At 46.0% G+C, this 25,359-nt stretch overlaps 1 protein-coding gene across 2 annotated transcripts in view; it reads right to left on the bottom strand.

Moving 5' to 3' along the window:
* The window catches only part of LOC125040578, a 53,038-nt gene that overhangs the window by 12,403 nt on the left and 15,276 nt on the right, over positions 1-25,359 (bottom strand). Inside the window, exons 1-2 of one of the 2 annotated variants that reach the window (XM_047635198.1) lie at positions 22,574-23,239; positions 3,544-3,744 (exon numbers count right to left, since the gene is read on the bottom strand). In XM_047635198.1, coding sequence (XP_047491154.1) covers positions 3,544-3,647 — 104 coding nt within the window. In that variant the 5' untranslated portion in view covers positions 3,648-3,744; positions 22,574-23,239. Of the gene's footprint in view, positions 1-3,543; positions 3,745-22,573; positions 23,240-25,359 lie in introns of those variants that run through there. The other variant, XM_047635197.1, reaches the window with a different exon arrangement.

Genomic DNA, 25,359 nt, shown 5'->3' with positions numbered 1-25,359 from the left:
TGATTTTAAGGATTTTGTTAGGCTTTGGTTATTCTCTGCATTAAGATGTGTGACATAATCATTTAATAGTGTTAATGGATACTTGTCTGATTTCGTGTATAACCAGATTAAAAATCAGTAGTTCTTTTCTTCAGCTAGCTCCTACGCATGTGATTTTTTATAAAACTGTATTTCAGGTTGAACCTTATCAGTAATAACAGTTTTACAGCAGTTGCTTCATATTACAGGTGAACCAGTTGAGCATAAATCTCGTGATGATGATGGAGGCAGCCAGGAAGGATAGAGCCGTGGCCAAGAGAAAATTCACAAGGAAGGTTAAGTTATTCTCCGAGTGCACACTTAGGGAGAAACCAGTTAAGGTGATACAGGATACCTATGATGGGGACAAAGAAGTTTATCACACAGTCGAGGCAATCAGTGAGAAAATGGCTAAACTCCTCGATAGTTGTGATGATCACTGTGATGAAAAGATAGAGGAAAATGAGAAATATACACTTGACCTTGAAAGTGTGAAAAATTGAGTAAATTCAAGATTAGTTTACAAAAATTGAGTCTCTTAAAATATCCAGAAATGATAGTGATAGTGTCAAACTGAAGGGGAAACCTCTGGACCCTCCACAATTTAGTGGGAAAACAAGAGAGTATCCTACATTCCATAAAGATTATGTGAGATTAATGCAAAGTACTTATGGAGAGGATCCATGTGCATTAAAGCAGTGTCTAACGGGTGAAGCATTAGATGGGGATTAAGGATGTTGAAGATGATTACAAGCAGGTGTTTGAGCGATTAGATGCAAGGTGGAAATCCATCTATGATCACCGATTCTGTGCCGTGTGATATAAAAAGCCTTAAACCAGTTCCAGAAAATAATTTTAAGAAATTTATTGAGATAGTCATTGTGGTTGAAAGGGCATTTTTTTTAATTTAAAAAAGGTTAGGGTTGCCTTCTGAGATAAATACTGTAGGAATGATGAATCAAATTGAGAAACTGTTACCTTTGTCACAAAAAAGAGAATGGGTAGCAGTTGCACAGGGTATAAAGGATGGCAGTAATCTATCTGATTGTTGGAATATTTGTTAAGGGAGAAAAGGGTCATGGAATATAAGGAAGCAGATGTAAGAGTAAAAGGATCAAATTCAAAGGTTTTGATTCATAATACAGTAATAGATGAAGAACCAAAAGGGTTAGTAAACATGATACAAACAATAAAAGGGAAGCAAGACATATTAGAAGATAATATTGTAAGTATGACTATAACAGTTTCTCATCTGTTGGAAAATAAGCCAAGTATAGACAGTCTGAGATGCTGGTATCATGACTCAGGTTCTCACTCAGTATCAGAGTGTACAGTAATTTAAAAACTAGATGATAAGGATAAATATGAGGCTATAAGAAAAAAAGCATTTGTTTCATATGCCTCGCTAGAGGACACCTGAGCAAGAACTGTGATGATATAGGGTTTTGTGATGTTATAGTAGACCAGATGGCATGTGGGAAAAATCAGCACTGCTTATTACACAATATATTAAGTAACATTAATAAGATTAAGAATCCAGTGGAAATAGCCAGTAACCTGGTTTCACGTGATGGTGTTTTACTTATGTTTGGTGTATGATATCACAAAAATATCACAACACTGTGGGATTCCGGATCCAATATGACACTGATAATTCCTAGAGTGGCTCTAAATTTATGGATGATCATGACTTAAGCCTTTTGGCTAATTCTCTTTTCCTTGAGAGTAAATTCATTACTTCTTTCCAGGCAATTCCCACACTTACAACTCCCACATCTGGGACTACAATACATACCAAGATTTTCTAGCACAAAAAACTCTCACAATTTCTAAGTCAGACTCTTGTCCTGTTCTAGGGTTATATCATTAACATAAAACACACACACTAAATGGTTAACACAGACACAAACATTATTGCTAATCCTATTGTAGTTCTCAATAAAGAATTGGATCCCCTTAAGCAATCCCCTAATGGGTTACTCATCAAATTAATATTGTCCAGTCTTAATAAGCCTTGGCAGTATGCCACAAAAATATGAACCTAGAAGTAAATTTATTTTCCCACGGGGCCTTACAATCTCTTCCCAGTTTACCCCTAGCAATTTTGCAACCTTGCTGGCATCTACTTGGGTCACCTCTGATCACATACCCATGGATCATAGATCCTGAAAAATTACCAAAATATATTACAGTGTCTTATGCTAGATTAAAGTCTACTGAGAGGCAACTAAGCAAATTAAGGAGGGTATCTGTCAAAGCTTATCAGGGTCAAATTACAGAACTGATTAGGAGTGTAGCTAGAAATCTTGAGCTTAAAATATTACAGGAATATAAGGGGACGGGTGCATTATATGAGGTACTAAAGCCGGAATCAACCTCACCCCCCTCATCCCCCATTAGAATTGTATTCAACTCTTCAGCCTCTTACATGGGGCATGTTCTTAATGAGTACTGGGCAACGGGACTAGATGTGTTGCATTATTTACTAGGTATATTAATTAGATTCCATCAAATGTCATTAGTGTTTGCTGATGATATTAGTAAAATGTTTAATTCTATAAGGTTTTCAGAAATAGATCAACACACTCACAGGCTCGTATGGAAGGATATAGATACTCAAAGAGAACCCAGATCATTATGTACTTCAGACAGCAACTTTTGCGGATGGGCCAAGTGGAGTGACCTCTAGGATGGCTTTACAAAAGACTGTTGATATTTTGCATTCTCTTTCAAATATGTCTGAAGCTACACATATGATGCAAGAGAAAGAGCAAGTTCTTAAGTCTGGAGGTTTTCAAATTAAGCACTGGATAATATCAGGGAACCATGAGAGTGTTAGTGAAGGTATTAACTTGATAGAATCTGATGATGAGAAGGTATAGGGGATGACATGGAAGCTCATGGAAGATCAGTTTACATTCAGAGTAAGGATTAATAAAAAAAAGGACTAGAAAGTTCACACAGGACCAGACTTGAGAGAGGATGAGACACCGGAAGCATTCCCAACATGATATACATATACACACACACATACATATACATATACACATACACATACACATACACATACACATACACATACACATACACATACACATACACGCACACGCGCACACACACACACACACACACACACACACACACACACACATACACATACACATACACATACACATACACATACACATACACATACACATACATACATACATACATACATGCACGTGCACAACACATACACATACACATACACATACACATACACATACACATATACATATACATATACATATACATATACATATACATATACATATACATACACATACACATACACATACACACACATATACAAATATATATATATATACACATACACACACATACATTTACATACACATATACATATACATACATAAATACATATACATACATATACACATATTTTAAATAAATTCATACGACTGTATTATAATGAATTATATAACATATTTCAGGTACATAAACATATCCACATCGACTCACGTAGTAAATAGACAGAGAGAAGACGATTCTTCGCAGAAAAGGGGGGTAATGGCCGGCGAGGTGGGGGAAAAGAAGCAACGTCTCGATTGACACTCACGTGCCATGCGGTTGCTTGGCACTGGCGGGCGACGAGGTGGATGCAAGAGCTGCAAGACGGGCACTTCTGGAGGATGCGCCTTTCTGCATCCATCTCCGTCGGGGCTGAAAATAGATATGCAAGATCACGTGGCGCTGGAAGGGAGATAGGCGACGCGTGCGACAGGCATGCAAGAATATCGGTAAATAATAACATGAAGATTGAAAAGGAGAAAACACACTACCGTGTTGATACTATGGTATAAAAACCCACACTGTAAAACTAGATTTAATTGAAAAAGAGACAACAGTTTCGGAATCCACCTGTTAATTCAGTTAATTCCATCTTCAGGTCTGTTCATCCTTTTTATTCCTTTTTCAATTAAATCTAGTTTTACAGTGTGGGTTTTTATACCAACAACATGAAGATTAATAGCTAGTAATAATAATAATAATAATAATAATAATAATAATAATAATAATAATAATAATAATGTATGCAGAGTGTTTTATTTTATTTTCGTATATCTACAAAATCCTACAGTAGACGATCACAAACAAATTATTCCCATTACGCTAACGGTTACGCGCAACAGAATCAAGAAGAAATCGTAAATTGCCTGCCTCATCTCGCGTCCAAAAAGATGCAAAAGAAACGACCCCACTTACAAAAAGATGCAATACAACGACCCCACTTACAAAAAGATGCAATAACACGCTGTCATCAGTAACATAAGGCGACGCTAAACATTACGGGGTAGATGCAGGTCGCGTGGAATCTCTGCAGGCTCGGGATCTGCTGAGGGCTTAGGATTGAAAGAAAGGCAGTATAGGATGATAGATATAGACATAGGATGTAGATAATTGTTATTTAAATACCTGTAGGTAGGGGGATGCTGGAATAAATAAGGGTAAGGGAATCCGCTCGCAAGAAGATGGAAGAAAATGTCTTGTGGTAAAAAGTTTAGTGTTATTATTTCTAATTCATATCAAACATGAAGAGTTGGGAGGAAACATATACGATAACTTTCTAAAGACCTTTATGAACGCCGAAGATTATTGGCATGTTTCCAGCACTCTTTCTCGGCGACCTTCGCGGCCGAGACTCATCTCGCCTTATCGCCCTCGCCTCTTTAACTCTCAGAAGCCATTCGTGTTTTTATCACCAGAAACATCATTTTTGTCAGTGTAGAAACGAGGCAAAGCACACCCTGGACCCCCAAATCCTTCAGATCTCCCGCAATAAGACGAGCCAAAGAGCGCGGCCGGCGGAGCGTGCCGTCCGGGGCTTCGGGTCTCGTCTGCCGCGAACCCGAACCCGAACAGTATCTAGAATGCGCGGGTTCGGGTCCCGGCGCACGAGGACATTTAAGACTAGGACTTTTTAAGGCAGCTCTGTCAATTCTCCTCTGCCTTCAGCTCTTGCCTCCGTCTCTCCTTAGTCATTCCTCTAATGCCTCAATCGGGCTGATTTCCTTCGCCCAATCCCTCGCTCAGCTACTAACGCTTATTTCTCGTCCCCAAATCCTTCAATTGAGATCTACTTAATATGACTGAATTTCCCGCATCCCTAGCGATTGGAGAAGACAGACTGAAATAAAAGTGACCGAAGGATGGCAACGCTCCGCCGGCTGCGCTATTTGGCTCGTCTTATTGCGGGAGATCTGAAGGATTTGGGGGTCCAGGGTGTGCTTTGCCTCGTTTCTACACTGACAAAAATGATGTTTCTGGTGATAGAAACACGAATGGCTTCTTAGAGTTAAAGAGGCGAGGGCGATAAGGCGAGATGAGTCGGCCGCGAAGGTCGCCGAGAAAGAGTGCTGGAAACATGCCAATAATCTTCGGCGTTCATAAAGGTCTTTAGAAAGTTATCGTATATGTTTCCTCCCAACTCTTCATGTTTGATATGAATTAGAAATAATGACACTAGATTTAAACATACCCATCAAAGGAAGAACTTTCATGATACAAACAAATAATTATTGAAACTTTCTGCCCGAAGTTCCAGCAATACCCGGGTCCACGCGTTCGTATCGCACGAATCTTGCCGCGTCCAAAATGCATATTTTTATTTATTTCATCAGTAATATAGGGTTTGTTGAATGATTTAGATTCCGCTAACTTTGCCTTCGAGAGGAAAAAATCATTCGAAACAAGACATGAAATCTGAAGTCAATTATTTAGATTACCATTTACGAAAACCAGTAGACGAACACGAGATGATTTTTAAAGCTTAAAATGTGGCATTATGTATAGAACATAGTTTTTTTTTTCATAATGACTTTATAGAGAGGAAAAATGACCCGATATATATTGCGGAAAAAGATTTCGCTATCAAATCCGTCCTTTTGTGCTCTATGAGGGTAGCAGAATTTTTCTTCGCTTCCGTTAAATTCCTAGTTGTGCCCCCCCCCCCCAAAAAAAAAAAAAAAAAAATATATGTATAATTAAAATAAAATATAATTTTATCGGTGAATAAATTTATATTGCTCTTTCAACGTCAGTCAGTCTCAAATGTGAGGAGTAGGTCATTCATTCATTCATTCATTCATTCAGTCAGTCAGTCAGTCAGTCAGTCAGTCAGTCAGTCAGTCAGTCAGTCAGTCAGTCAGTCAGTCAGTCAGTCAGTCATTAATTAATCAATTAATTAATTAATTCAGTTAGTCAGTCAGTCAGTCAGTCAGTCAGTCAGTCAGTCAGTCAGTCAGTCTTAAATGAGAGGAGTAGCTCTTACTGACATAAAGGGCAACGCTACCACTGTGTCGGGATCTGCTATTGAATTAATCAGGTGATGGAGATCGTCGATTTGATATCTATTAACGTCAAAATATTTTCATTTGGACACAGACGCTGATCGATGAATTAACTAAAATGCTCGGTAATGCTAAATATTATGACATATGACGGAGGTTATTTTGTAAATAAGTACTTATATAGACCTTAAATTTTGCATAAAGTTGGCAAGGTCAAAGATCTCTCGGTTGCCTGTCCTTGACGGGCGTGAAATTCGGTGTGAAATTCGCGAAGATGCAGACAATGACTGCAGCAGAAAAGTGTATTCCAAACCTTACGAAATTACCACACTTTGATGTAGTATAGATTACCCAGAAAAAAAAATAAAAAAATAGCAAGGGGCAAATGTTAACTACGTATTTACGATGAGATATAAGTGGCATAATCATGATACCCATTTAAGTGACGAGGCTGGAAGATTCGTCAAAGATTCTGTCATATTCTGAGCCCGAATCCAGGCTCGTAGGCGAGTCCCCCCACCCACCCCACCCCACCCACCCCACCCCACCCAAGAAGGCACCAGGCGCCGCCCGTGCGCGACGCCCTGGCGGCCCCGTAGCAGCCGCCGCCGTGGAGGGGGTCCGATGAAGACGCACGGGAGGAGCAGGAGTGAAGCGGGGCGGCTGCAGAGGCCAAAAGGCATTTCCAGGCGGGGCAACGGCGCACGCACGCAGTCAGGCTGGCTTTGAGGGCGTGAACGCTCGCTCACCACCAGCTTTCTGGTGGCGTGTTCGCCGTCGCTCCTCGCCTGAATCAGCTGCTCACTCTGGTCTTGTCGGGCCTTGCTGGTGCCGGCATAGAAGTCCCCATGTAAATGAAATTTAGAAGTTACATCCTTGTACTATTTTTTCCTTGAAACACGGCATCAGGGGGCGGGGGAGGAGGAGGAGGAAAATGAAACATCCGGGGAAGAGGAGAGGCGGAGGGAACAGCGGGGATGAAGACAGGCGAAGGGAACAGCAGGGAGGAAGAAAAGCGAAGGGAACAGCCAGAGAAGAGGAGAGGCGGGGGGAAGAGCCAGGGAAGAGGAGAGGCGGAGGGAACAGCCAGGGAGGGGAATCCGGAGGGAACCGCCAGGGGTGATGATGATGATAAGCTGTTGTTGGAGGAGGAGGAGGAGGAGGAGATGGCACCAAGTTCTTTTGATCAGGCACTTGAGGAGTATCATCATGGTAGATTTATTATGGGATATTTAGAAATAATTTAATTTATTTCTCTTTTTTATACTCTATTAATTTCTGCATTGAATGCTATGAACACGACTATCAGTTACAAAAGTAACGGCTATTAATGTATTATTTTTTTTGCTTTTTCGTATTGCAGGGTGTTCTATAGTACATCAAAGTGTAATAATTTCGTAAGATTTGAAATACACTTTGCTGCTGCAGTCATTGTTTGCAGGGTATCCAACATCCAAATCAAATAACAGACAAATCTGTGTATCGAAGCCCACAACTGATAACACGACGCTCATGCTTGGTTACTTTGCAGATACGGGGAAAAGGGGAAAAGGAAGCGTTGCTGAGCTGAACGAGTTGCTTTATGCTCATCGCGCTGCCGTGCTTCCTTTGATTCATGAAATAGGAGGAAGGACGCGACCTTCCAGTGCTCCAGGAATGACTACAAGTTTACGTGACGCCTTTGGCTTAGGCTCTGAGACTTGTAGCAAAGTAGAAGTCTAAGATTTTCTGAAGTACTTGAATGAAGGGACCGAAGAGATTATGGTTTCATTACATTGCACTTGCCGCCTCTCACCTTCCGTGGGTTGGGGTGGGGGTGGGGGTGGGGGGTGGGGGTGGGGTGGGGTGGGGTGGGGTGGGGTCGGGGGGTGGGGTGGGGTGGGGAGGGGGAGAGGAAGCGCGGCTGACGTAGCGAGAGCGGAGCGGCGGGAGCACATGTTGGGGAGAGGCAGAGGGGGAAAGGGGGAGAGGGGGAGAGGGGGAGCGGTAGAGGGAGATAGACTTAGAGAGAGAAGAGAAGAGAAGAGAAGAGAAGAGAAGAGAAGAGAAGAGAAGAGAAGAGAAGAGAAGAGAAGAGAAGAGAAGAGAAGAGAAGAGAAAGAGTGAGGTCTAAGAATAAAATATAAGTTTAAATACGGGTTCTTCTCGCCAGGAGAGCGTGCGAGTCTCCCCCCGAGGCGCCCGCGAAGGGAAAGGCCCGCGAGAGAGCGCCACCGCCGCCGCCCAGCCGCTGTACCTTCTTCACCATCCGTGAGAGGAAGGGACCATTAAGAGGAAGAGAAGAGGGAGGAGAAACACGAAGGAAGAGGAGGAGGAGGAGGAGGAGGAGGAGGAGGAGGAGGAGGAGGAGGAGGAGGAGGAGGAGGAGGAGATGGAGATGGAGATGGAGGAGGAAGAGGAGACGGAGGAGAAAAAAGAAGGAGGAGAAAAAAGAAGGAGGAGAAAAAAGAAGGAGGAGAAAAAAGGAGGAGGAGGAGGAGGAGGAGACGGAGGAGAAAAAAGGAGGAAGAGGAGGAGGAGGAGGAGGAGGAGGAGGAGGAGGAGGAGGAGGAGGAGGAGGAGGAGGAGAAGGAGGAGGAGGAGATGGAGATGGAGGAGGAAGAGGAGACGGAGGAGAAAAAAGAAGGAGGAGAAAAAAGAAGGAGGAGGAGGAGACGGAGGAGAAAAAAGGAGGAGGAGGAGGAGGAGGAGATGGAGATGGAGGAGGAAGAGGAGACGGAGGAGAAAAAAGAAGTAGGAGAAAAAAGGAGGAGGAGGAGGAGGAGACGGAGGAGAAAAAAGGAGGAAGAGGAGGAGGAGGAGAAGGAGGAGGAGACGGAGGAGAAAAAAGGAGGAGGAGGAGGAGGAGAAAAAAGGAGGAGGAGAAGGAGGAGGAGGAAAAACAAAGAGGAGGAGGAGGAAAAACAAGGAGGAGGAGGAGGAGGAGATGGAAAAACAAGGAGGAGGAGGAGGAGGAGATGGAAAAACAAGGAGGAGGAGGAGGAGGAGGAGGAAAAACAAGGAGGAGGAGGAGGAGGAAAAACAAGGAGGAGGAGGAGGAAAAACAAGGAGGAGGAGGAGGAGGAGGAGAAAGAAGGAGGAGGAGGAGGAGGAGGAGGTGGAGAAAGAAGGAGGAGGAGGAGAGAGAGGAGGAGGTGGAGAAAGAAGGAGGAGGAGGAGGTGGAGAAAGAAGGAGGAGGAGGAGGTGGAGAAAGAAGGAGGAGGAGGAGGTGGAGAAAGAAGGAGGAGGAGGAGGTGGAGAAAGAAGGAGGAGGAGGAGGTGGAGAAAGAAGGAGGAGGAGGAGGTGGAGAAAGAAGGAGGAGGAGGAGGAGGAGGAGGAGGAGGTGGAGAAAGAAGGAGAAGGAGGAGGAGGAGGAGGAGGAGGAGGAGGAGAAGGAGGAGATGGAGGAGGAGGAGGAGACGGAGGAGGAGACGGAGGAGAAAAAGGAGGAGGAGGAGGAGGAGGAGAAAAAAGGAGGAGGAGGAGGAGAAGGAGGAGGAGACGGAGGAGAAAAAGGAGGAGGAGGAGGAGACGGAGGAGAAAAAAGGAGGAGGAGGAGGAGACGGAGGAGAAAAAAGGAGGAGGAGGGAGGAGGAGGAGGAGGAGAGGAGAGAGGAGGAGGAGGAGGAGGAGGAGGAGGAGACGGAGGAGAAAAGAGGAGGAGGAGGACGGAGGAAAAACAAGGAGGAGGAGGAGGAGGAGGGAGGAGGAGAAAGAAGGAGGAGGAGGAGGAGGAGGAGGAGAGGAGGAAGAGGAGGAGGAGAAAGAAGGAGGAGGAGAAAGAAGGAGGAGGAGAAAGAAGGAGGAGGAGAAAGAAGGAGGAGGAGAAAGAAGGAGGAGGAGAAAGAAGGAGGAGGAGAAAGAAGGAGGAGGAGAAAGAAGGAGGAGGAGGAGGAAAAACAAGGAGGAGGAGGAGGAGGAGGAGAAAGAAGGAGGAGGAGGAGGAGGAGAAAGAAGGAGGAGGAGGAGGAGGAGAAAGAAGGATGAAGAGGAGGAGGAGAAAGAAAGAGGAGGAGGAGGAAGGAGGAGGAGGAGGAGGAGGAGGAGGAGGAGGAGAGGAGGAGGAGGAGGAGGAATAGGAATAGGAGGAGAAAGAAGGAGGAAGAGGAGGAGGAGAAAGAAAGAGGAGGAGGAGGAGGAGGAGGAGGAGGAGAAGAAGGAGGAGGAGGAGGAGGAGGAGGAGGAGGATAAGAAGGAGGAGGAGGAGGAGGAGAAAGAAGGAGGAAGAGGAGGAGGAGAAAGAAAGAGGAGGAGGAGGAGGAGGAGGAGGAGGAGGAGGAGGAGGAGGAGGAGGAGGAGGAGGAGGAGGAGGAGGAGGAGGAGGAGGAGGAGGAGGAGGAAGAGGAGGAGGAGAAGATGGAGGAGGAAGGGGAGGAGGAGAAGAGGGAGGAGGAAGAGGAAGAGGAGAAGAGGGAGGAGGAAGAGGAGGAGGAGAAGAGGGAGGAGGAAGAGGAGGAGGAGAAGAGGGAGGAGGAAGAGGAGGAGGAGAAGAGGGAGGAGGAAGAGGAGGAGGAGAAGAGGGAGGAGGAGAAGAGGGAGGAGGAAGAGGAGGAGGAGAAGAGGGAGGAGGAGAAGAGGGAGGAGGAAGAGGAGGAGGAGAAGAGGGAGGAGGAAGAGGAGGAGGAGAAGAGGGAGGAGGAAGAGGAGGAGGAGAAGAGGGAGGAGGAAGAGGAGGAGGAGAAAGACAAAAGAAAGAAAAATTGAAAGAAAGAAAAAGGTACAAAAGCAACACCAAGAAGCTGCACCTCTCTGACTGAGTGGGGAGGTGGGGGGGGGGGGGGCGTGGCAAAGCGCGGGACATTTAATGTACTTTGTCAAAGGGAAAATAACCTCGTTTAGTGATGCCATCTTGCATAGAAAAAATCAGCATGGGTCCGAAGGAATATTCTAATCTCAATATTGTAATAGACGAGGTACTGCACGTGGCATGGACCAAGGCATGGCGGTCGGAGGCAAGAGCGATGCCAGGGCCAAGGACAGTGGCACCTGCACGATAAGATTCAGTAACTTCAATAGGAAGGGAATAATGTGTGTAGGCAAGCATGCTCACCTGACTGCATTTGAGGGAATGTGCGGCCAGAGGTTTTCTCAGACCCATTTCGATTATGAAATATTTTGCTGATTTAAGCTTTTTATATCGTCACGTCAATGCACAACACTCATGCGATCGAGAGCATTAGCGTGAATACATCGATGCTGTTGTTATCGACCAAGTTTTGACAAATTTATTAAACGTTTTGTCGGACAGTTGGTCTGAGACCCCCTTTGGTGAAGGCTTTACTATTTTAACCTTTATCACCTTAAAAGGACCATCAAATTGAGGAGTAAGCTTGATGACGGTGAGCTTGCCGTCTCTCACCTTCCGTGGGGTGGGGTGGGGTTGGTTGGGGTTGGGGAGGGGGAGGGGAAGCGCGGCTGACGTAGCGAGAGCGGAGCGGCGGGAGCACATGTTGGGGAGAGGCAGAGGGGGAAAGGGGGAGAGGGCGAGAGGTAGAGGGAGATAGAGTTAGAGAGAGAGAGAGAAAGAGGAAGGTAAGTCTTAGAAAAATAAGATAGCATGTGTTTCTCTCGCTAGGATAATGTCTCCCCCCCGAGGCGCCCGTGAGGGGAAAGGCCCGCGAGAGGGCGCCACCGCCGGCGCCCCAACCAACCTGTCTTTACCGCCCGGAAAGGCTAGGGGGAGAGGGGGGAGAGGGGGGAGAGGGGGGAGAGGGCGTGGCACCGCGCGGGACATTTAAAGAGCATTGTCAAGGAGGGAGAATTGCCTCGTTTAGAGTGATAGTAAAAAATCATGAAGGGTTCATAGGGAAATCCTAGCCTCCATATGGGAATAGTTGAGACTAGCCCGAGGTTTTCCACGAAACCTCCAAAGCATTTAATAAACGTTTTGTCGGGCAGTTGGTCTGAGATCCCCTTTGGACACTCGTACCTTCATTTGGTGAAGGTTCTGCTATTTTTTACCTTTATTACCCTTAAAAGGACCACCAAATCGAGGAGGAAGCTTCTGCTCGACACTAAACTGATGATGGCGAATCTTCCTAAATACTAAAACTGCAACTGCAATAACTGCGTACCATACAGAAGGAAATGGGGGGGGGGGGGTCACCAATGGAGAAATAGAAGGTACCATTAATACATAACTGAACTGGCACCATTAATGCAAGGCTGGACTGGCACCATTAATGCATGGCTGAACTGGCAAAAGAGATTTAATACTATGTACCTTGTGGAAGCAAAAACAAATGGAAGGGGACTGGCAAGGGAAAGTTACGGATGGGTAAGTCTGTGAACCCAAAAGATATCATCAAATTTAACAAGACATTGAAGGTCCTCCTGGGTTTAGAGTTAATCTGGCTAGGGTTAGATTTATCGCGTGTACCTGACGTTTCCTAGCAGTAACATTTTCCAGGAAGGAAGCTTTGCACAACCATTCACCCGTGTATTAACAACTTAACCTCTTCACAAGTAAAAACTACAGATATGTAATCAGCCGAGGAACAAGAAGCATATCAAGAAAAGCTAGTATGAGGTTTTCACCCCCCCCCCCCGACCATACCCATCACCTACCCCCCTCCCCTTCCTTTCCTCGATCCTTCTATCCCTCTCGTACTTATTCGCCCTCTCGTCTCATTCCTTCGTCTTTTCACCCACCTCTACTTCTCCACTTCTTTCTTCCCCTTCTACTTCTCTTCCCGTTTTGTTCTACATTCTCCTTCTCTTCCTATCCTGTCTTGCCTCCATCCTACCCCTATCCTGCCTTGTATCCTGTAGCCTTTCCCCTTGTACCCCTCTTATTCGCACCCTCTTCCTGTCCCCTAGGTTTTTCCCTTCTTTTTACTTCCACGCTAATTTCTTCCGCTTCTACTTGTGTTCCCTGCTTGTTTTACCATTTGTATCTAGCCCTATCCTATCCTGCCTCCATCCTATCCCTATCCTGCCCTGTGTCCTGCCGCATTTCCTCTCGTACCCCTCTTATTCGCACCCTCTTCTTGTTCTTTCGCTTTTTCACTTCCTTCTACTTCTACGCTAATTTCCCCCTTTTCCATTCCCTTTTTTCCCGGTGTCCCTACCTTCTACCTTCAACCCTATCCTCTCCTGCCCCCATCCTATCCCTATCCTTCCAGCATCCTGCCGTAATCCACAGGGCGAGTCGAGCGCAGGCGGACCACTTCCCTCTGCCAGTCACATTTCTACACTTTTTATTTTTTATTTATTTATCTTTTTTTTTTTTTTGCTGGCTCTTTTTACACGTATGTCACGCTTCTTTACACATTTTTGTAGATTTGTGAATAAAAATACCATTGAAGTCTTTCGTTATCCACATACAGTTTGTGATGATTCACAAGATGTGCGGATAGCGGAGACATCCACAAAGGCTGCGAAAGCATCTTTTTTTTTCTTTTTTACCTTTTTTATCTCTTGTATTCTAAGCTCTGTTTTGTTTTTTAATGGTTTCTTTTTACTTGTTCATCCTTTTCTTCTCTCCTTTACATCGAGAGAACGTAACTGATTTTATCCTTTTATTAATGAATCGCAGCCGATTGTTTTACGTAAGTTTTTATGATAAATATAATTTTCTTAGTGATTTATCTTAACGTTTTATTGTTCTAGTTTATGGTTTTATCATTTGTGTATTTTATTTTATTATAATATTCCTTATTTATTATTTTATTGTTTTTTTTTGTGCTACGCTTCCGTCCGCGGCGCTGTCATCCCCCCCCCCCCCCATCTTTTACCCCGCATGTTAGGTTACGTCCCGACGATTTTCTCTCTTACTAACTCATCTTTTCGATCATCCCTTTTATCCTTCCCCTCTCCCCCCCCCCCCTCGGCAACAGGGCTTTTCTTTTAACTTTACTTACTTAAACTAATAAAGTGGATGCTCTTAGCTGTCTTGTGACTCTCCCCTTGGGATGGAAAAGAATAATTACCGTTTACTGTGAACCATGCGTACTCTTTTGACTTATTCTGAAGTTTACTCTTTTAATCATGCTTTGACCTTTTAATTCAAGTTTTGTTTTTTACGACCTTTCTGTCTACTTTTTCGATCTTTTCGTTTTTCCTCCTCTTAGCTTTTACGTACTTTTAACTTAGACGTTAGTTTGTTGTTCTGTTCTTAAGCGCTACCGGTATCTTTTTCGTAATTCTTAAGCCCTTCTGGCATTTGTCATTTCTTAGACTTCAACTTAGTTTTACTTTAGTGACCTCTGCACATTCGTTTTGTTGATTTTATAATTTTGTATTTTATTTATCATGTATCTTCGTATTGGTCACGCTCCCGATAGGCCTGCATCTCCGGGGGTTCTGAGCCTTCCCTCGGTCTCTCACCCCCTTTTCGAGGAACGAACGGGGCCCTCACTTTCCGTGGGCCCCAAGCCTGAAGTCTCCCGCCTCACGAGTGGCCTCATGTGTGTTCCTCATTCACATAACCTTACACTAGGAAGGTCGCAGTGGCACTAGAAACAAATTTAGGCGTTTTATCACTCGAGGTCCGGGAGCTTGCGTCATCAACGGCTCTGACACGCAGGATTTTATAGCGTTTTTTTTCTTCTGTTTGTGCCGGCTTAACGCGCGCAGCGAGGTACAGGGCGTGGGAGGGAGGGATGCGTGATGGAGGACGGGGGGTAGGGGGTTGTGGGTTTGGGATGGGGGGAAATCATGAATTGCAAGTGGTGCATGGATGGCTCCGGATGTGTGTTTGGGCAGGAGGGAGTCCTCAAGGGGGGGGGGGGAGGGGGGTCCAACCCTCGAGATCACTAGAATTACTCGTTGGGTGAAGTGAAATTCCCGCACGAGAAATGAAATCGTACCCTAATGAGAGATGCCCGGGAGAGAAATTTTGATTCCATTACAACAAACGGATGAGCGATAAATCAATTACGGAGAGCCCTTTAAGGACTTTGCTGTCACTGGCGATGCAGTGTTGCCTGTTATGCTGTAACTGTTGATATGACTATGTCACACGTCTAATGATAATCCGAATATTGCGCGAGGATTCTCTAAGAGACGGCAGAGCCAAGATGATCCCGTGTCTAAAAGGAAATTGGCAGGTTTAATCATTTAACATTAATGGTAGCAATTATGACAGAGAGAGAAAGAGAGAAAGAGAGAAAGAGAGAGAGAGAGAGAGAGAGAGAGAGAGAGAGAGAGAGAGAGAGAGAGAGAGAGAGAGAGAGAGAGAGAGAGAGAGAGAGAGAGAGAGAGAGAGAGAGAATGATAAAGACAACCAAACACTAACAAACATTAATAAGAGAGAGAGGCAATTAGTGTGTTTCTATCTGTTCTTGTAGTGTTGTCACGTCTTATCACGTGGTGTTTCCCCTTAAATATTAGCGATATGCTTGTCATTGTTGGAGCAAGAGACAGAAAATGAGTGATTGAAAGGTGTCAGCGCCTTGAACTCTCGCGCTGGGGGGTGGGGGAGTTATGAGTGTTCTTTGCACTGTGTTGTACTTCTTGTGGTTTGTGGGTTTGTTCTGTTGTGTTCCCGTGTTATGGCTGTTGTACCAAGAGTTAGACCCTTCCTGAGAGGTGTGCTTTGGTTGTTTCCCATGACTAAGGTTGTTGCTTTTCATGCTTGGATCTGCTGAGATTAGTGTTGAGTGTGTTTGCGTTTGTTTCCATACTACGCAAACCTAGTCATATCGACAGTTTTTCCCTTACCGAGTAAGGCCTCCAAACGTGATCCTGACCAGATAGAGGAAGGGAAGCTGCCAATATTGCCTCTACCAGATACGCCAAGAGATTTTTTTTTTTTTTTTTTTCCGCTGTTGTCCGGAATGCTTGAAATCCATCTGTAAATCTTTAATTTGAGTGGGCCTTGCAAACTGGATATGATCTTCAGATAATTTAACAGTTTAAAAGAAGATTTGAAGGCATGCGCGTCCGACAATATGTTTATTTGATGTTTTGTTAGTTTTAACCTACAACCATGAAATTAACCTTAACAAATGCACTCTATCTCATGACTGCAGTCACGTCCGCGGAAGTCCATTCTAGACGCGTTTCTGCCGCACTGACGCTTCTCCAAACACGCGTTCTGGAACAATCGTAGACTCTACATCTAAGGAATTTTCAACAGGGATGGAAGCTTCGTAGCCGGGAGAAGAAATACGAGAAGATGATGAAGGTGACGAGGAAGAGAGAGAGAGAGAGAGAGAGAGAGAGAGAGAGAGAGAGAGAGAGAGAGAGAGAGAGAGAGAGAGAGAGAGAGAGAGAGAGAGAGAGAGAGAGAGAGAGAGACAGATCGAGAGACCGAGACAGATCGAGAGAGAGAGAGAGAGACAGATCGAGAGAGAGAGAGAGAGAGAGAGAGAGAGAGAGAGAGAGAGAGAGAGAGAGAGAGAGAGAGAGAGAGAGAGAGAGAGAGAGACGGATCGAGAGAGAGAGAGAGAGAGAGAGAGAGAGAGAGAGAGAGAGAGAGAGAGAGAGAGAGAGAGAGAGAGAGAGAGAGAGAGAGAGAGAGAGAGAGAGAGAGAGAGAGAGAGAGAGAGAGAGGAGAGAGAGAGAGAGAGAGAGAGAGAGAGAGAGAGAGAGAGAGAGAGAGAGAGAGAGAGAGAGAGAGAGAAGAGAGAGAGAGAGAGAGAGAGAGAGAGAGAGAGAGAGAGAGAGAGAGAGAGAGAGAGAGAGAGAGAGAGAGAGAGAGACGGATCGAGAGAGATTGAGAGAGAGAGACGGATCGAGAGAGAGAGAGAGAGAGAGAGAGAGAGACGGATCGAGAGAGAGAGAGAGAGAGAGAGACGGATCGAGAGAGAGAGAGAGAGAGAGAGAGAGAGAGAGAGAGAGAGAGAGAGAGAGAGAGAGAGAGAGAGAGAGAGAGAGAGAGAGAGAGAAAGAAAGAAAGAAAGAAAGGAGAGAGAGAGAAAGGGTTGGCATATCATAGCAGAGGCGAAGCTGCGACGTAAGGAAGTCAGAGAGTGAATGAAAGGAGGAAGAAGAATTGATAAACGGAGGAGGAACAGCTGGGGTTCAGTATGGGAAGTCCAACGATCAGTCGGCATCTCATTAACACTACGGTGTCTTTATGTATAAGGAGGAGGGTGTGTTATAAATATGAATGCGTTATAAATAACATATTTCAGGTATATAACTAATTTCATTTTTCTTTTATATTTTGATTTTCATTACTGGTTTAACAATTTCATGCTTCTTTCATTTCTAATCCTATAATGATAAATATTCAGTCTGAGACTTCAAAAAAAGAAGAAAATTTTATCTTGCCAAGAATGCAGAATTAACGAAAATAAAGATTAAGCAAACGTTTTCCTTGACCATGTGAAGCCTTGTTTTTTTCAATAGCAATCATTATTTGCGTTTTAATCAACTATCATAGGTCTAATTTCCGCTATAGTAGTCTGTTTACCACGTGCTTCTCCTGTTTTTCAAAGAACAAAAAAATAATTTGTTCTAGACTTATAATGGTTTTCAGTCATCCTTAATTACGCATGTTGTCCTGTGTTGGCGTCATTATCTACGTTAAGAAAATGCTATAGCTTCACCTGAAAAAGAAGAATCAGTTACTTATTTTTAAGCACTTTCTTCGGCAAATCAATCTATCTCAGAAGTTAAGAAAGACTTCAGCTTATTTATGAGTATTTACGTGCCTTTGGCGGACTCTGCATATCCTTAACGAGAAATGTAAGTGGATTTATTTTCATCCTCATTTCCGCTGGTCCTCCTCAAGGCCTCCGTGGGCATAGAGATCTAGGGCATTCTCGCGCAGAAGCAGGAGTCTTCGTTCTTGTGGGAAGCCAAGAGCAGCCTTCCAACCCAAGGTCAGATTGGCTGACCTGAGGGCCTGCGATTGCGCTCTGTTTACTTTCTTTGTTTTGCGGCTGTCTTGTTTTTTTTTGTTTTTGTTTTTTTTTTCTTCATCCTTTCCTCTACTGCCCCCCGAATCCTCTCCAAAAGCGTCCTCTTAGTTCTTCAGGCCTCTTTTCATCATAATCCGGAATCCGTTGCGCTCCTCACCATTATCCGGAGTCAGACGCAAGGCCAGTGGAGTGTCAACGCGCCAAGCGGCCGACGGTGCGAGCGAAAGCATGCTCTCTCTCCGGAGGCCGAGTTGGTGCCGGAGTCTGTCCAGAAGTCGCAAGGTCTTGCTCGAGGTCGACCTAATCCCGCCGTTTCGCATCGGGAAAGGTCCGAGAGACATCCAAGAACGAAGATATCGATCGGTTTCGCCTCGAGAGGTTTGGTCGCCTGAAGCAACTTCCCCCTCCCCCTCTTTCCCTCTCCTCCCCTAGCAGACCCCTTTACTCCCCTTCCCCCAACCCCCCCTCTCCTCCTCCTTCCACTAAACTCTGCCCCTCCCCCCTCCCCCTCCACTTCCCCTCTCCCCCCACCCCCCCACCGCGGCGATGTCACCCTAGTAGCATTGTGGGACCTTTCCTCCTCCTCTTTCCCCTCTCTCTTCTTCCCTCCCTGCGTCTCCCTCTCTCGCATCGTCCCGTCTCTCTCCTTCTCTCCTTCTCTCGCATTTCCTCATTAACAAAAGGAATATAATTAAGGGACAGCAATAGATTGAAAAAGGCGAAAAAGAAAAAGAGGCGCTAGAGAAGTACATAGGGCGGGGGGGGGGGGGGGGGGGACAGAATTATTAGTCTTTTCTTATATTTTTCTTACGTATTGGAATAAAATCATGGATGTATGTAAATACATATAGACGTATGTATTCAACTGTAATTACTTTGTAGATATAATCACACCCACACCCACCCACAAACAAACACACACACACACACACACACACACCTTTTTTTGTTTTCGTTTCTTTTCTTTACTTTTTATACAGTGAATATATCGCCGCGATCACTTCTTATTCTCGTTCTCAAATCTCCAGCAGCATCTCGCTCGCCTCTGCTTTCCGACGATCGCATTAAAATCTCCCGCAGCGATACGTGTGCGATCTGCGGCTTGCGTGTCGAGCGTGTGGTCTGGGACTTCGGGATTCATTGCTTAGTTTCGATCTGCCCACGTTGGCCTGAAGAATCAAGTGTAAGGTGTATTTTTGTTGGTAGATATGAATTTGGGAGTAATAATTGAAGAAAAAAGGTATAGACGGAGGTTATCACTCAATTATGCAAACAGCCTTCTATAAAATCAACATTCCCAGTTATTTATCAGCCATGGAGACCGGCAGAGGATTCGGACACAGTTCTGGCAAAGCTTATTTTCTTGTACATGTTTTGAGTTCCATAAAGCCATGAAAATCACTCGAATCAGACTCAAAGGGAAATTTCCGGCAAGTGAAAAAAAGAAATAGATCAATATTCCTCATCCTGTTGGATTGTTTACATTCGCGAAGGCAAGCGAGTGGCAGTATTGGGAGTCATTGGGATCTTTGATGTTCCCAAGTCAAAGCTTGCTCTTCCGTGTCACCGAAGAAATGGCTTTTGATGGAAAGTTACGTAGAGCGAGATCATTAACATTTTAGAGACGGGGGGAGGATGCGAGAGGGAGGGAAGGAGAGAGAGGGAGAAGGGGGAGGATGCGAGAGGGAGGGAAGGAGAGAGAGGGAGAAGGGGGAGGATGCGAGAGGGAGGGAAGGAGAGAGAGGGAGAAGGGGGAGGATGCGAGAGGGAGGGAAGGAGAGAGAGGGAGATGGAGAGAGAGGGAGAGAGAAGGAGAAGGGGGGAGGATGCGAAAGGGAGGGAAGGGGAGAGAGGGAGAGGAACGCGGGCTACAAGTGCAGGTTGCAGGCTCGGGGAATATGTTGCAGGAGCAGGCAGAGGTTGAAGGAGCAGGAAGCAGGCTGGGAGGAAAGATCATGAGACTTCCTACCTCACAGGAGTCACAACAAAGGTGCATCGCGCTGTCTTTTCCATCGAATAGACGGTTCCGATCCGAAGGACGGGTTTGTTGGGCCTCGTGGTCGGGAATGCCCACACACACCACGGCAGGCTTTTCGAGGCAGGTTTCGAGGGCGGACACGTAGAAAACAGTCAAGCTGAGAACGCAAATGAAACCTAGGGAGAGCATCTAGGAAAAGAGGACGAGGCAGACCTATGAAAAGAATTGGAATGCATGGGTCATCCTGTGCTCCTTTGGGGTTGTTAGACACCGGCGCTGAAACGTCCTTACTAACAGACTCAACGGAACGTAATCACATAGAACTTCGGGAGAATCGAGGTGAAGTTATGTTACCTCCGAACATGACGTCACTTGCTCTAAATGACACCCTCTCTCTGGGCCGCCGAATGCGTCTTATTTCAGACGTAAATGTTCCAGGCAAAGTGTCCCTTGGGATAGATATTTTCCGTCCAAAGTTCTGCTTGATGGGAGGGGCCGGTGCTAACAGACCGCCGTGTCCAGGAAACGCAGTCCCCGGCCTTTCCCCGGTCTGGACGTATCTGTCGCCCGCGCGAGCTGAAGAGGGGGCCGACCTACTCTCTAATATTTAGGTAGACAGAAACACAAACACAGAAACGTATACACAAAGATGAAAAGGGAAGCAGGAGGAATGAGGAGGGAGAGGAAGGAGGGGAAGGGAGGAAGGTGAAAGGAGGAGGAGAGAGGAAGGAGGGGAGAGATAATAGAGAGAGGAAGGAGGAGGGAGAAGAGATAGAGGAACGAGGAGAGAGAAAAAGGAGGGGAAGGGAGGACGATAAAGAGGAAGGAAGGGACGGAAGGAAGGCGAAGGGAGGAGGAGAGAGAGGAGGACAGGACGGAGGAAGATAGACAGGAGAGAGAGGAGGGAAGAGAGTAGAAAAGAGAGATGAAGGTTGGGGGGGTGGAGGAGGAGCGAGAATAGAGAGAGGAAGGAGGAGGGAGGAGAGAGGAAGGAATATTATAAGGGGAAGAGAGGGGGAGAGGGTGACATCGCCGCGGTGGTGGGTGGGGGAAGGGAGGAAGGAAGGGAAGGGAGGAGAGAGAAGAGAGAGAGGAAGGAGGAGAGAGAGGAGAGAGAGAGGAGAGAGAGAGGAGAGAGAGAGGAGAGAGAGAGGAAAGAAGAGAGGGGAGGAAGAGAGAAAGGAAGGAGGAGGGAGGAGGAGAGAGAGGAAGGAGGGGTAGAGGAGAGAGAGGGAGGAGAGAGAGGAAGAAGGGAATAGGAGGTGGAGAGACAAGGGAAAGAGGAGGCGGTGGGGGCTGGGGGGGGAGGTGGAAGGGAAGGGGGGAAGTGGAGGGGGAGGGGGAAGTGGAGGGGGGGGGAAGTGGAGGGGGAGGGGGGAGGGGCAGAGTTTAGTGGAAGGAGGAGGAGAGGGGGGGTTGGGGGAAGGGGAGTAAAGGGGTCTGCTAGGGGAGGAGAGGGAAAGAGGGGGAGGGGGAAGTTGCTTCAGGCGACCAAACTTCTCGAGGCGAAACCGATCGATATCTTCGTTCTTGGATGTCTCTCGGACCTTTCCCGATGCGAAACGGCGGGATTAGGTCGACCTCGAGCAAGACCTTGCGACTTCTGGACAGACTCCGGCACCAACTCGGCCTCCGGAGAGAGAGCATGCTTTCGCTCGCACCGTCGGCCGCTTGGCGCGTTGACACTCCACTGGCCTTGCGTCTGACTCCGGATAATGGTGAGGAGCGCAACGGATTCCGGATTATGATGAAAAGAGGCCTGAAGAACTAAGAGGACGCTTTTGGAGAGGATTCGGGGGGCAGTAGAGGAAAGGATGAAGAAAAAAAAAAAAAAAAAAAAAAAAAAAAAAAACAACAAGACAGCCGCAAAACAAAGAAAGTAAACAGAGCGCAATCGCAGGCCCTCAGGTCAGCCAATCTGACCTTGGGTTGGAAGGCTGCTCTTGGCTTCCCACAAGAACGAAGACTCCTGCTTCTGCGCGAGAATGCCCTAGATCTCTATGCCCACGGAGGCCTTGAGGAGGACCAGCGGAAATGAGGAAAATCGTTTTTCATTGCCGAGATCGTGTTATTCCGCAGGAGAATAATTCAGTTTCTATAATCATTAAAATACTTTATCAATATTCATAACAATGAAGAGCAAAGAGTTCAATGAGAATTTTTTTTTTTTTTTTTTTTTTTTTTGTAAAAGTGCATGTTGAAAAATAGTTCATAAAATGTTCAGTACCAAGTATTATGTCAAATGTTCATTATGTAGAGTTCCGATGAAATTGATAAGAGAGAAACAACAGATCACAAAGTATGAGTTTCTCCTTTTATAAATTCATTAATTTTCTATTTTCGGTGGTCTGTCATGTTTTCTCTCAGCAAAGGTTAAAAAAAAGAAGAGAGAAAGAAAAAAAAAAAAAAAACACACGACGCCCTGCTTACTGCGGCTGAGCCAAAGGCAGAGCAAGGCCACTGCACGCGAGGCACCGACGCCGTCAGCTGGGCCGCGCCGCCACGCCCTCCCGCTTCCGTCGCCCGCTGCCTCCTCGCCCGCGGAGAGAGCAGCAGAGGCGCCCTAGATGACGTTGGAAGATGCAGCCTCCGCCGCCCTTCATCTCTCAAGGGGCTGCCCTTCGTAGGGGGGGAGGGAGGCAGAAGACAAAACGTAGGAGCGTAAGCGGGCGAGAGATAGAGTGAGCTCAGGGCGACCCCTGCGCTTCGTGGCGGAGGGTGACCTCTAGAGGGACAAAATAGGAATTCTAAATCTGCTTTTACATCGGGAGTAACCACATAGTAAGCTACTATTACTATTACTATTACTATTACTACCACTACTAATGGCATTGCAAAGTTATTGTTGGAAAGACTGATACGCAAACACGCACATATATGCTGCCAAAACTTGACAATTACTATTACGAAAGAAAAAACAAGAAAACAAGGTAATAAACGATCCGGAAGCGAGATAAAATGGCAAACATTATACTACTGGAAAAAAACATTAACAATATTCTGTTAATACTGTACATCTCGTCACGTATTTTTTCTCACTATACATCCGGTTGTGATGGGTTTTTTCATTCCCTCCAAAGAGGATCATTAAATATTGAGATAAAAAGTAGGAATATAGGAAGGAGTCTAAAAAAAAAAAAAAAAAAAAAAAAAAAAAAAAAAAAAAAAAAAAAAATGAATGAATTAAACCTAAAGAACACATCATTAAGAAATATAAAAAATATAAACTTAGTAAGCAAATCCATCTAAACCATTGGCGCATTTGGAAGGAACACGAATGAATTGAATAAATCAATCAATCTGAAATTGATAAATCAATCAATCTAAACGTTAAATAACAAATTCAATTGTATCTAAACCTCTGGCCCTTCAGGAAAGAACGAGGATAAATAAGTCAATTAGGCCACACGGAGGCTTCACTCACCTGCGCCGGCTCTCGTCTTCTTCCTCGTCGCCCACTAAGGCGCGCACACACACACGCACACGCACACGCACACACACACGCACACGCACACGCACACACACACACACGCTATCTCCTCGTCGCCCACTAGACGAATGTATTATATATATGTATATATATATATATGCACGTGTACATTTATTATTATTATCATTATTATTATTATAATTATTGTATATATATATATTGTTTTCCATTGTTATTTCATCATGTCACGCCATCCCAGTCTGTTTCTATCTACGCGCACCTTTCGTCCTGTCACCGACACATGTGACCCGCCCACTGCCATTTCTTCTTCTCCTAAATGACTAAATTGCCGTTTGGTCATTTCTCTGGACCATCTTGCCCTTATCCTAACGCGTTGCAGAGCAGGGGATGCAATCTGCTGCGCGGGAGGGGGAGGGGAGGGGGGGGGGGCACACCGACAGAGCGAGCGCGGGAGTTGCCATGGTAACCAGATAAGATTCCACGATGTTAGGCGATGTATAATACTGGTTCGGTCATTTCAATCTCCCTCTTCCCCTCTTCCACCCACTCCTCGTCACCTCTTCTTCTGCTCCTTCAAACTCCAACTCCCCATTCTCCTTTCAACCTCCCCGCCCCTCTTCCTCCTTCAGTCTCTCCCCTCTCCCCTTCCCCTTCCTTCAACCTCCCCCTCCCTCCACCCCTTGCCCTTCCCCTCCCCTCTCCCCTTCCCCTTCCTTCAACCTCCCCTCTCTCCTTCCTTCAACCTCCCCCCCTCTCCCCTTCCCCTTCCTTCAACCTCCCCCTCCCCTCTCCCCTTACCCTTCCTTTAACCTTCCCCTTCCCTCACCCCTTCCCCCTTCCTTCAACCTCCCCCTCCCCTCTCTCCTTCCTTCAACCTCCCCCTCCCCTCTCTCCTTCCTTCAACCTCCCCCCCTCTTCCCTTCCCCTTCTTTCAACCTCCCCTTCCCCTTCCTTCAACCTCCCCCTCCCCTCACCCCTTCCCCTTTTCTTCAACCTCCTCCTCTCCCCTTCCCCTTTCCTTCCTCTTCCTTCAACCTCCCCCTCCCCTCACCCCTTCCCCTTTTCTTCAACCTCCTCCTCTCCCCTTCCCCTTCCCCTTTCCTTCCTCTTCCTTCAACCTCCCCCTCCCCTCACCCCTTCCCCTTTCCTTCAACCTCTTCCTCTCCCCTTCCCCTTCCCCTTCCCCTTCCCCTCCCTTCACCCTTGGCTAAGTTACCTTTCCTCTCGTTCCCATGGACTAATGTTGCTCCTGCTCTGGCTTCATTTTGCATGCTAGACAATTTTCAGGTCCGTGTTTGTGAGACCTTTGTCACCTGCCGACAGACGCTGACACAATCCCTGGTTATTTCTTTCTACCACTAAATGAGTCATCTTGAGAAGGGATGGAGGAATCATGGAATAGGGGATGAATTAATGAATAAGGAGGATGAGTAAATGCGTAAGAGGAATAGTGAGTGAATGAATAAGGGGAAGAGAGAGTGTATGAGTGAGGGAAAGTGAGTGAATGGATAAGAGGAAGAATGAGTGTATGAGTAAAAGAATGATTAAGAGTGAATTAATGAGGGATATAGTGCATGAGCGAATCACCATACCCACACATCCACCGTCGCCCCCTCTGCCTTCCATCCCACCGTCGCCCCCTTCCCCTCCCTTCCATCCCACCGTCGCCCCCTCCTCCCTCCCCCTCACGCCCACCTTCGCCCCCTCCTTCCTCCCCCTCCCTCCCACCTTCGCCCCCTCCTTCCTCCCCCTCCCTCCCACCTTC

Source organism: Penaeus chinensis, chromosome 29, assembly GCF_019202785.1.
Source record: "Penaeus chinensis breed Huanghai No. 1 chromosome 29, ASM1920278v2, whole genome shotgun sequence".
NCBI lineage: Eukaryota > Metazoa > Arthropoda > Malacostraca > Decapoda > Penaeidae > Penaeus > Penaeus chinensis.
The sequence above is the reverse complement of the archived record's forward strand: the minus strand, read 5'-3'. Positions and strand labels throughout refer to the sequence as shown.